The 13,480-nt window shown below is 38.4% G+C and overlaps 1 protein-coding gene across 4 annotated transcripts in view; it reads left to right on the top strand.

Annotated features, from left to right (window-relative positions):
- Positions 1-13,480, top strand: part of LOC150097199 (centrosomal protein of 95 kDa-like) — a 234,027-nt gene that overhangs the window by 122,274 nt on the left and 98,273 nt on the right. For all 4 annotated transcript variants that reach the window (XM_090407715.1, XM_090407711.1, XM_090407712.1 and 1 more), the window contains exon 9: positions 8,021-8,141. In XM_090407715.1, the coding sequence (XP_090263841.1) occupies positions 8,021-8,141 (121 nt within the window). The remainder of the gene's footprint in view (positions 1-8,020; positions 8,142-13,480) is intronic.

Below are 13,480 nucleotides of genomic sequence, written 5' to 3'. Positions count from 1 at the left end.
TATACCTTGGGTAAGGAGGGTTAATCGGGTAGGAGTTAGATGGATGAGTAATATAATTAAGCATGAGCTGCAGAAGAAGAAAAATGCTGTAGAAGGTATATAAAGAGAAAGGTGACCAACAAACTGATGAACAGTACAAGGTTTAGGCAAGGAAGGCAAAATGAGATTATGAGAAGAATTTAGCTGAACAGGCCAAAGGAAATCCCAAAGAGTTCTTTCATTGACGATTAACCTTAATGAGTGATGATGGTCATGAAGAGATGGAAGCAGATAAAATAGTTGAGTTACTGAGTGAGAACTTTGCAAGCATATATTTTCCTACTGAGGTTACTACTTTAACCTACATGATAGACACCAATGTGGGAACTGAGGTGGATGAATTGGAGGCCCTTATGTTATTGCAGAATCTCAATGTAAATACAACTGTGGGATTAGATGGGATATCAGCTAGGATTTTGCGAGAATGTACAAGAGAACTGGCAGTGGGTATCTGGAGAGTTAATCGAAAAGGCAATTCATCGAAAGACAATTCATCGAAAAGGCAATTCATTGAATGAACAATTCATCGAACGACAATTTGTCGCAAATGCAATTGGTCGAAAAAAAACAGTTCACCGAAAATTTAAAATTTTCGAAAATGTTATGAGAAAATTGATCTTAGAACAAAACCTGAACGTGAATAAGGAGATTACAATGCTACTTTCATAGGGAAAAATTATAGAACAATATGGTTCTTATAGTCTTTCTTGTTCGATAACTTTCATGTTTCATGTCTGTTCATGCGACTGATTTGCCTGTTTTCAGAAAAAAAGCCCAGCCGTATCTATATTATGCCTGCTAACTTACCTTTAGCAGAACAGGACTGATAAAAATTATGCGTAAATGGGATCCAACTACTCAGGTCTTTCTAACTAAACGACTTCGTTTTTACCTAATGAACTATGCAGGCTCCATTATTATTATCGTTGCTAGTAGTAATATGCAACTTCAATACAGCAATTATTATGGGATGAATTTTACTTGCATCCGCTATTTGAAACTTTTGCAAGAAAATGTCGAACCGTTTCGGTTTTCAGTTCAGCTATATTCGGGGCGACAAAGAAATAATGTGTCCAAATTATGTACTGTATTACAAAAACTCTGACTTAAATGACTTAGTAGAAGTTGTTGGTACAAGAAGCTGTCTGCATGGTTCAGTTTTTGTTCTAAATGGATTACTTTTACCATAACATTATTGAAAATTTAAAATTTTTCATGAATTGTTTTTCGATGAATTGCATTTTCAACGAATTGTCTTTCGATGAATTGTTCATTCGATGAATTGCCTTTTTGATGAATTGTCTTTCGATGAATTGGCTTTTCGATTAATTTTCCTGTAACCCTGGCAATGCCTCTGACTAAGCTGTTTAAGTCTAAGCTCTGGTAGAGTTCCAAGGGAGTAGAAAGAGGGCGAAATTATTTCTTTGCATAGGGAGGTTCAAGACTACAGTAGTAAATTATAGACAAATCAGCATCTCAGGCATAGTGGTAAAAGTACTAGAAAAATTGATAAAAAAGAGAATTCAAGAATGGTTAGATAAAAATATGATTCTGTATGAGGGTCAACATGGCTTTGTGAAGGCTTGGTCATGTCTTAGTAATTTACTAACTTTTTATAATAGAGTAACAGCTGAGTTGGATAAAGGAAATGGCTAAATGATGATTTTGTTGGATTTTGCAAAGGCATTTGACAGAAATACCACATAAAACACTGTTACACAAATTAGAACAAATGGGGATGAATATGACACTGGTTAAATGGATAAGAGGGTGGCTGTTGGACAGATATCAAAAAGTGGTATGTGGAGGGGCAGAATCGAGGCGGAAGCAGGTGATTAGTGGTGTCACAAGGTTCAGTGCTGGGACCATTGCTGTTTAATTTATACATAAATGATGTAGGAAGTAACCTGAAAAGAAATATTCAGTTGTTTGCTGATGATGCAAAATTAATTACAGTAATAATTAATCAGGGTGTAGAAGTTGTAATTCCTATTTATAAGGTGTTGTTGGAAGTTTATTTTCCACTTGGTTAAACTATAATAAATTTAGTTTAATCCTTTATCCAAGTGTAAGCAAACAAAGTTTGCAACTGAAGTATCTTCAGGACTGAGGCAACTCGTAGTAAAGGTGGACCAAGCTCTCATCACTCCTTGTCTCAGTATCTCCCATAATGCAAAGCACATATCCTTGCAGACATGTATAATGCTGTGCATTAAGGGAAGGGCCACTACAGATACTGAGACAAGGAGTGATGAGAGCTTGGTCCACCTTTACTACGAGTTGCCTCAGTCCTAAAGATACTTCAGGCGCAAGCTTTGTTTGCTTACACTTGGATAAAGGATTAAACTAAACCTATTTATAAAGCTTTGATACACTGACATCTGGATTACTCTGCTCAAGTCTGGTCCTCTGGTTTTCTTGGAGAGCCTGCAGGATGATTTAAATAGGCTGTCAGTATGGGCAAAAGCTAATGGGTATCAATTTAACATTGAGAAATGTAAAATTATGCACTTTGGAATAAATAGATTGCAAGCTATTTATCACATTGATGTACTCCAGAAAATAGATGGAGCTAGAGATTTAGAGGTGATGGTAGACTGAGAGTTAAAGTTTAGAGGACATATTGCTAAGGTAGAGACCTCAGAGGGGACTGAATCTTCGAGAGTTATTCCATATCCATTTTCTGTGAGTCTGAATACATAATCAAGAGTAATAATAAAAAGATATGGTGCCAAAGAGTCTCCCTGAACATTAAACCACATCCCCTAATACTACTAGTTTCCCTGAGTTTATACTTCCATTCTCTCACTGAACATCTATCTCTAGAACTATTCAAATCAAGTCCTTTTGTCCATAAAATTCACTTCATACATGTATAAACTGCACACCACTCCTTGTGCACAATCTTCTCATTGACTCATTTGCAATGATGGCTCTTCTTGATTCTGTCCTATCATACTGAGGCAGCAGACTCAGTCTTTACTTTTTCACTCTTCATTTTCACCTCTTTCAACAACTTTCCTATCCTTTCTCATTGCATAATTACCTTTCAATCATTTGTGCCTGCCAAAACATAAGGTCGCTAGTGTTTGCGAGAGAAGTACTGATGTGTAAAGAGGGCTCCTATTTCAGATAAGTTTTTTGAAATAATTAATAGCATATAATTGTGTGTTCATTAGTAAGAGTTACTGTAAAGGTTGTGTGCTTGCTGTGTTATTAGTGTGTGGGATTTTTTATTTATTTACAGATTCATTGAAATTAGAGCTTAGTATAGTAGCCCGCGAAGGAAAGAATGAGGCTGCTTTTGTCCGTACAGGAATTCCATTTCGATTTCAGTCATTTCATGAAATGTGAGGTGTGCTATATGTACTCGTTTGATTATATAGATAAATTGTGGATATTTAAGGCAAATGGAAGGAGGGTGTGTGTGAAGTGTGAGCTGAATGAGGACTTGATGAGTGCTAATATGTTGATAACTGAAAGTGTTAGTATCGAGAATGCTGCGAGGAGGATGAGTGTTTGTCTGATAGAAAAGGATGGTATAAAAGAGGCAGTGAAAAAATGGTAAAAATGTTTTGAAAACACCTGATGCGAATGTAGCAGAAGTTAAAAAAAAAAAAGTGCAGTTAATGATAATGTGGCCAACAGTGTTGACTGCAAACAAGCTTGTATGGCTGGCAATAAAATTGAGAGAGTGAATGAGAGTGAAAATGTGATGCAGGATTTGAAAGAATGAATGAGAGTGGAAATGTGATACAAGATTTGAAAGTTGAGTTGGTTTAGATGAGGCAAGAGATGAAATGAATGCAGAATGAAGTTAAGAGAATTCGGGATATGTATGGAAGAGTGAAAATGATGAAAACAAATATATTGGTATAAAAGAGGTAACAAAAGACCCTCAAATGGCATTATATGGTGATTCAATTAATAAAGGTGTTCTAGACAAGAGGATGCACAGAGTTTCTTTTACTGGAGGTAGAATGAGTAGAGTGATTGAGGCATTGGATAGTAAGTGAGCAAAAGAATTAGTACTTGTAATAGGGACAAATGACTTGACTGTGAACAAAGAACACATCAGATTGGATATCGAGAGGTTGTTTAGATGGATAAAAGATAATAGTGTGATAGGAAAGGTAGTATGCATGTTGCCGGAATGATATGTTAGTGGAAATGTGTGAAGAGAAAGGAGTGCGGTTTGTTAATGTGTGGAATGAGTTTGAAAGATGAAGTGAACTGTATAGTAGCGATGAACTGCATTTGAGTGGTTTTGGTGTGATGAGTCGCTTGGAGAGACTGCTGCTGGTAAGAAAGTGAGTACAGAGAATGAATCTGATCAGTGGGAAGTGATGTGGAAGAATGGGAGAGTAAGACAGGAGAGATTGAAGAGGTGGTTATGAATGAAGAAATGAGTAGCATGAGTATACAGAATGAGAGAACAGGTGTGTAAGACAGGGAAACAGGGTGGACAGAGGAACACAGCTTGAGAAAGGTAGATGCTCCAAGAGGATGTGAATGCTTGTGTAGACAAAAAGGGAAGGAGTTGACTTGGGATCAAGGGAAAACAGTTGAATTTGAAGAAGGTTCTAAGATGAATAAGGTGAAAAAGAAATGGCTTGAGCAAAGCATAGAGAAGTCATGTCAATTAAGTGATATCGGTGGAACTAGCTATAGATCTAGAAATAAGCTACTGTATTTGTATACAAATGCTAGAAGTGTAACAAACAAGGCAAATGAAATGGTTGCATTAATTGAGTCTGTTCACCCAAAAATTGTTGGAATAAGTGAGACATGGTTAGATGAGGATGACACCTGACAAGAATAGAAATGGAAGGGTATGATGTGTTTCATGAGGACAGAAAGGATAAAAAGGGAGGGGGTGTGCTATTGATGATAGAGAAATAGTTATGTCCATACAAAGTAGAGATGAAATAGGGAAATAGTGCCAGTGGTTTTGAAGCAGTATGGGGTGAGATAGAGGTGAATAGAATGAAATCCTTTGTTAGATGGTAGTGACTATGAAATGTAAAATCAAATTAGCCAAGCAAATAAACGGCCTATATGGCAATATAGACTGGGATGATGAGATAGCAACTGGAAGTAAAGACAATAAGTTTCTTGAGTTTTTGAGGGACCTTGAGGTAGTTGTCCCTCAAAACCTTCTGTATGTAACAGAAGGCACACGATGATTGAAGGTTTTGGATTTGATCATTTGATTAGATAATGTAATTATGAATGAGGTTTCGAATCACCCTCCATTTGTTGAGAGTGACCATGAAGTGATTACCTGGGCGGTTGCCAGCAGTGTGAGGACCTCTGTGAGAAAAGGGTATATGTGGAACTACAGGGCTGGTGATTATGAGGAGCTTAGGAGACAGCTTGCAGGTGCAGCATGGAATGAGGAGTTAGCTGGAAAAGAGATCAATGCAGCTTGGGGAGGTATTCAAGAACTATCTAGTAGAAGCAATGTCTAAATGTATTTCAAGGGTCAGAAGGTTAAATAAGGTAGGTGTGAAATGGATGAATGAAAAGATTAAGTACAGAGGAAAAAGGCATTATGGAGGCGGCATAAGAGAAGTGGTAATAACCAATTCCTTGAGGAATGAGGATCAGGAAGGTGAAGGAAGGTGACTTGGTTGCTAAGGGTAGCAAAAGTGAAGTATGAACAGCAATTAGCTAATGAAGCCAAAAAGGAATCCTACGGAATTCTTTCGATGTGTAGCCAGCAAAAGAAAAGAATGATTATGGAAGGGTGACATCGATTGGAGAAAATGGTATAAGAAGAACTGCTGCAGAAGATATAGTGGAGATATTTAATGAGCAATTCATAAAGGTCTTTCATTCTTGTGAATGTGACATCATGGAGAGTTTGAGAGCAGTTAATGATGGGGAGGAGAGAGACTTGACTGTGAGTAAGTGGTATATGGAGAATTGAACACACTTGATGTTAATAAGGCTGTTGGACTTGATAATATATCACCACATATTCTGAAGGAATGTGCCAGGGGGTTCGCATCTGCCTTGTCATATTTTTTAATACGAGTCTTACACTGGATCGAGTTCCAAAGGAGTGGAAGGAGGGCAAAATTGTGCTGTTTCATAAAGGAGGTGATAGAACTCAAGCATCAAATTATAGGCCTATCTATGTGTCAGGTGCTGTGGTTAAGTTGTTGGAGAAGCTGGTGAGAACTAGGATTGAGAATTCGGTTGACAATAATTTTTATTATCTTTGATGGACAGCATGTATTTTGCTAAAGGGAGGTCACTTTTTGTAATCTACTTACTTATTACAATAAGGTGACAGCTTCTTTGGACAGAGGAGAGGAATGCACAGTAGTATACTTAGATTTTGCAAAGGCTTTTGATACTGCATGATAAGTTGATAGTCAAACTGGAGTGGATGGGGTTGGATATTAGATAAGTGCATTGAATCGGAGACTGGCTATCTGATAGGCCATACACAACTTGCTGATACTGGTGTCAGCAAGTTGTGTATGGGGGAGCAATATCCCAGAAGAGGAAACTCACTAGTGGTGTGCCTCAGGAGTCTGTTTTAGGGCCATTGCTGTTTAACCTGTATGTTAATGATATTGGCAAAGATTTGGATGGGGATATTCAGTTGTTTGCAGATGATGCAAAGTTGGGACAAACTATGAAGAGTCAAGAAGATGTTGTGGCCTTACAAGAAGACTCGAATAGAGTGAATGGGCACAGAAATGGGATGTAGAATTTACACTTGGTGGGATATGTTGTTAGAGGTGGAAGAAATAAGAGATCTTGGGAAGATAGTAGATAAGGATCTGAAATTTAGGGTACACATTGCCAAAATTCGAGGACAACACAACGAATTCTGGCAATGATACACAGGACACTGACTTGTAGAAGTATGGAGATTGTTGTTCCATTGTATAAGGCTCTGATTAGGCCACACATGGACTACTGTACACAGATTTGGTCACCTGGTTTTCAAAAGGATGAAGAGATGTTTGATAGGGTCCAGACATGACTGACTTAAGGTAGTTTCTGATCTCTGAATGTCAAATATGAGGAAAGGTTGAGAAGATGCAATTTATAGAGTCTAGTGGATAGGAAGAACAGGTGATATGATCGAGACCTACAAGTTAGTAAGGGATTATTATAGGATCAGTGTTTGAGAAGTTTTACAGAAAATGGTGGGAGATCAGGGCACAGTGTGTTGTGACCTGAGTGTGTTGTGAATGGAGAACCAGAAGTCATCCATGGAAGCTGTATAAGGAGGGTGCGAGCAGCGGAGTGAGAAGCAGGTTTTTTGCATGCAGAGTTGTGAATGCCTTGCCTGAGAGAATGGTGTCTGCAGAGAATTTGAGCATATTTAAGGTGCAGTATGATGAGCTGTGTGTGTGTGTGTATGACAAAAGGACATCCTAGGTGAGTCTTTGACTCCATGGGGTTTTGGGATAATAATGATAACAATAAAACAGTCAATTCTCTTGCCTCTCCATTCAGCAAACTAACATCCTTGATCTTTGCACCTGAAAAACATGTTTCAACACTTTCTTATTAAATAAACCTTCATCTAATACTTTCTTCTTCTTACTCCCAGGTTCTTGCACTATCATACTTTTCCCCATTCATTTTTTCACCACGTGCTAATTGTCCAGTTGTTTTGTCCTGCAAAGCACCCCACATAAGCACCCTATTTCACTTCTCTAGTTGGACCAGAGTACCTCAGGACACCCTCCATGATTTAATGCAATGACAAGATGGATACAAGTGGTTATCTTGATCAACATGATACCAGGTAAGTTAACATAACGTTTTGCTCATGAGTATACTTCTGAATGGTTATGCAGATAAGAATTATCAGTATATTTAGAATTAACTGAGTGGTTTAGAATAACTTAGCATACTGTTTGGTCAGTTGAAATTCAAAACATGCTGAAAAATTTATATTTTTGTTTTATTTGATGTTTTTAAGGTATGTTTCTTTCTTTTTTGTTAATAGAAGACAGCCTGAAGAACAACCAAAAATAGACACGGCTTTTAAATTTCCAAATTTAAATATTAAAAATGAAGAAAAATCAACTGCTGGAAAATCTTCAGTTGGAACTGTTGCGACAAATATGGTATGTTATGATAAGATATGTTAGTTTTATTTATTTCTTAATGTCAAAAGAACTAGTGGTTTTGTGAATAGATAGAATGGATAGAGGGAAGATTGGAATAAATTACCATGTGTATTTGATTCTGAACTGACTAAACAAACAAAAACAATCTCTCTCTCTTTATTGGTTTTTACATAAAACTTACTTTATTATTATTATTATTCGTGTGAGGTTTCTCCACCATCCTTTAGGACTGGTTGAGCCCTCCTAGTAAGGGATTAAGTATGTCTTTTTATGACTGTAGATCCATGTGTGTGTGTGTGTGTGTGTGTTTATGGGCCAGTTTGCCTGTTCTGAGGGACGAAAAACCCAACTTTTCAGGTGGAAAAAGCCTTCATTTGAGACCGGCTACTAATTCAATCCCGTCCATCTGGTCAAGAGACCAGATGGACGGGAATTGAATCCAAATCTTTCTGACCAAACTGCTTTGTCTATATCAACTGAGCGATAGAGGCTCTATAAAACTTACTATGGAAATATCTCTGTATTCTCACATACACTTTTGTTTATCTTAATTAGAACTAACTTTATAGTCATGAATTGGTTGGTGTAGCTACTTTAAATCTGCCTCTCTCTGTATTCAGGTATCAGAGAAGTAAGGAGGAGCAGGTTCTTTGCATAGAGATTGGTTGGTGAGTGGAATGCATTGCCTGAGTGTGTTATGAATCTAGACACAGTGAATTAGTTAAAGCATGGTTGGATGAGCATTGTGTCCAATAGAGTGTACCTCCTATGATGAGTCTCTTGATTCCATGGAGGTCAGATAATAATAATAATAGATTAAATGTCATGTGTTCTGGCTACATAGTTTTTAGGGCATTATTTTTTCTGTGTGTATGTGTGTGTGTGTGTGTGTGTGTAAAAGTGAAGCTTGATTTTCCTTTTTTCCCCCAAGATTTCAATGTTCATAACTCTTCTTTCATACTTATCCTTTCTTTTACTGCCGCAATAAGAATAAAATTAATTTGGGTTGTCTTATCACCCTTCTGGCCTACACCTTATAATAAGTTTCATAACTAACATTATCCTCATGTGAATTACTGTATTTGCTGGCATATGAGATGCACCCCCTTTTTTGTACACATTTTTTAGGAAAAAAACTTTATCACTGAATATTCTAATGAATTTTCAGTATTTCAAATATAAAGTAATAAGTAGGTCTACTTTCAACAAATACGTAATCTAACTAGGAAAGAGTACCCACCTTTTAATCTTCTTTGTCAAAACCCAGAAATTCATCTCTAGAACTAAATAAGAGATACTTGAAACCTCTTCTAAATCAGAATCTGAGTCCTCATACAACAAATTGTCCTCTGTACCATCCAGTGCATTACTAATGCCACACATCCTAAATGATTTAACCACTGTCTCAGTTTTCACAGCATCCCATGAAGCATTGACCCACTCACAAACTTGCAAAATGCTAAGCTTCTTCCTGATGGTGTAACCTCAAAATCTGAAGACTGCATCCAGCAGTCTTTCCTCCATTTCTGAGCTTCTTCATCAACCTCCAGAATATTTTGTCATCTTCTTGATATTTATTTTCTATGTTCTTGCCAAAGTCCTCCCATAACTTTTGTTTAGCTAGTTTTACACAGTGTTTAGCTTTCTTACATTTCTCTCTGTATTCTCTAAGAGCACAAGCTGACTTATTTGACAGGAACTTTTGATATGCTTTCTTCTTTTCCTTCACTGCCTCTTTAACTTCCTGTGTCCACCATGGAGTTCTGATTTTTCTATCCTTGCAGACAACCTCACCACATGCCTCTCTGGCTGAATCAGTCAAGGTTTTCTTCAAGGCTTGCCACCGAATCTCTAAAGTTTGGTTCCTGTTCTCAAACTCTTTAATTTTTTCTTCAATAATCTTTGTGTATTTTAGTCTACAGTTCACATCTGAGAGCTGCTCAACTTTTATTCGCTTTAAAACTTTCTTACATGCTATTCTTTTCAATATGAAATTCAAATTTATCCTGCTCAAGACTTAATAGTGTTCACTTCCAATTTCAAATCCTCTGTACACTCTGGTGTCCTGCACAAGGGAGAAAAATATCACTATCAACAATAACATAGTCAATGAGACTTTTCTTATTTCTTGCCTCTTCTCTCCATGTGAATTTGTGCACATTTTTATGTTGGAACATGGTGTTAGTAATAACCAGTCCATGTCCTGAGCAGAAATCCAACAAATATTTGCCATTATTATTATTAGCTTTGCTCTTTTCTCCAAATTTTCTTAATATATTTTTGTATGTCTGACAATCATTTCCTACTCTGCTATTTAGATCCCCAACGAGGTCCAACTTTTGCTTTTTCATTGTGTCAGATGCTTTCTCAAAATCATCAAAAAATTCCTCCACTTCTACCTCGTATTTAGTGTTGAATACAATGGCTACTCCTTCTTTTCCTTGATTGTCATTGCCTGAATATAGCATTTTGTATTTATTGTTCAGAAAGATCTCACCAGTTTTTGTCTTTTTTGTTTCAGTCACCCCTATTATTACTTCTCCTTCATAAATCCCTTAAATGGTTTATTAATACAGACATCTAAAGGTTGAAGCTGACTAGTTAATCCTCCTGGAATTACAGCTAACTGAGTTTTCAATTCCTTGAGTTTATTTTTAACATCTGTTCTATGAGAACGAAACTGATCCCATACTATCAGGGCAGGATTCTTCAACAGTTGGCCAGAGCTCCTAGACCAAGTGTTATCTATCCATAACTGGAATACTAGAATGTATTCCAGTAACTGGAACACATAACTAACGTAATTGGAATACTCTCACACACCGCAAGGAAGCAAGAAAGAAATTGTGTAACTCGGAACAGAGAAAATTTCCAGAAATGAAAGTAATAAAAAAACTAAGACGCACCCTGTTTTTCAGACCTATTTTCAAAGAAAAAAAGTGCATCTTATATGCCGTCAAATACGGTATATTCTGTTTCACTCACATCCTATTTATTCTTTGACCTCTAGGGACACGTTTTGATATTGCATCATTTAACTATTTTTCCTTCCCATCCAACTGATGCCATGGGACTCAACCTAGTATTATTCTCCTTTAGTCATAGTTTCCTGCTTTGAGTTCAGAAGGTTACCTTTTCTGAATAGAACACTGTCAAAAAATATCTTGTAGTCAATATTAGACAGTGAAATAGGTCTCCAGCTACTGATTAAAATATGATCTCTATTAGGTTTTGGAATGAGGATTTGGAATGAAGGTAACAGTATTTTTCTGCATTCGTTTGAGGAGAGGGGAAGAACTGTCAACTGACCACCACCTTGTTGTCTGCACTTTACGGCTACAGAAACCAAATGCTACCATCAACGCTGGTAGACCTAAGCAGCTATACTGCTTGAAATGGGAGGCATTGGAAAATGAGGCTGTGAGGAAGAAATTTACAGATAACATCTCCGGGTTCAAAGAAATTCCCAAACATACTGCAAATGTTGAGGAGGAGTGGGAGCTGTTCAGAACAGCTGTCACTACCTCTGCACTCCCATGTTGTGGCAGAAAGCGGCTCAACGTGGTGACGGGCAATGAGAAAAAGACACTTTGGTGGAATCAAGAGGTCCAGAAAGCTATCTGGGCAAAAAAGGAGGGCTAATTAACATGGCTTAGGGTCAGGTCACCTGAGATGTGTTTCTGGTACACTGAGACACGAAAAGCTGCTGCTGAGGCAGTAAAGACAGCAACAATGTAGAAGGCTTGGGAATCCTTTGGAGAAAGATTAGACTCTTCCTATGCTAATGCAAACAAGGTATTCTGACAGACCATCCGCTACCTTCGAGCGAGGAAATCGTGCACAGCAAGGATAATTAAAGCCTCTGATGGTGCACTTTTAACAACTGAGAATGATATCCTCCACAGATGGAGGAAATACTTTGAGATCTTCTTAACACGGATGGCCCGGCAGCTGTGGACATCCAAGAGGTGCAGATCACGGCGATGATTAGTCTCACAGCAGAAGAGGTCCATTAAGCAATAAAATTGCTAAAATTGAGCAGGGCTGCTGGTGATGATGAAATTAGGCCCGAAATGCTAAAAGCCTTAAATCGAGATGGTTGTCTCTGGCTGACTCTAGTTTGTCAGGAGACCAGAGAGATTGCAGCAACTATTGCTGCAATCTCTCTCTGGTTTCCCTTGTGCAGAAAGATGCCACAACTATTGTGGCATCTCTCTCTGTTCAGCCTGCTGAGGAAAGTATATGCTGGGTGCTTGGAAAGATGGTGCAGGAGCATAGTTGAGTCAAGGTTCCAAGAAGAACAATGTGGCTTTCTTCCTGGTAGAAGCACAACTGACCAAATCTTCACTTTAAGGCAAGTCTTTGAGAAATCTTGGGAATATGCTAAGAATGTCTGCATGTTTTGTGGACTTGGAGAAGGCATATGATCGGGTTCCTGGGGATAAGCTCTGGCAAGTAGTACAGGAGTATGGAGTGGATGGAGCTATTAACTGCCATCAAGTCCCTGTATGAATGCTCAGAGTTTTGTGTCAGGGTAAACAGCACAAAGTCTGAACCTTTCGCAGTCTCCTTTGGTCTCCGCCAAGGTATGTTCTGTCACCCCTCCTTTTCATAATATTTATGGACTGGATTGATAGCCACAGTCAAAGCAGTGAGTGTGTCAGAATTGGAAGATGTAGCATTGGACATTTGCTTTTTGCAGATGATCTAGTTTTGCTTAGCTCTTCCACAGATGACCTCCAGTGGACCCTGGATAGGTTTGTAGCTGTTTGTGCAGAAGCCAGGATGAAGATCAGTGTAGCCAAAATGGAAACATTTGTGGTCTCAAGACAACCATCTCAGTGCACTCTACATGTGAGTGGAGTCCCACTGAGGCAGGTGTAGAAGTTTAAATACCTTGGGGCCATATTCACAAGTGATGGAAAGTGGGACGTAGAGCTAGATACTCAAATCGGCTCAGCAAGTGCAATATTGTGGAAGCTTGGCCGTTCGGTAGTATTGAAGCAGGAGTTAAGCCAGAAGGCAAAGCTGGCTCTCTTCAATACAGTCTATGTCCCCCATCCTCACCTATGGTCATGAGAGCTGGGTAATGACCAAAAGAATGCAGACACATGAATCCAAGCGGCTGAAATGAGGTTCCTTCGAGGGGTTGCTGGGCTGACAAGACTCAACAGAGTCAGATGCTCTGCAGTTTTGTGAAACCCTCAATACTCAACTGCTGCTTCTCCTTGATGAGAGATCACAGTTACGATGGTACGGGCATCCAGTCAGAATACCACAAGAGAGGCTCCCCCAGCAGGTCCTCTTTGCCAAGCCAGAGGGTGGAAGACCAAGGA

Source organism: Typopeltis vanoorti, chromosome 17 (genome assembly GCF_054136105.1).
Source record: "Typopeltis vanoorti isolate ZY-2024b chromosome 17, IOZ_Tvanoo_1.0, whole genome shotgun sequence".
Taxonomy (NCBI): domain Eukaryota; kingdom Metazoa; phylum Arthropoda; class Arachnida; order Uropygi; family Thelyphonidae; genus Typopeltis; species Typopeltis vanoorti.
Note: the sequence above shows the minus strand (reverse complement) of the source record. Positions and strands in the feature narration are given on the sequence as shown.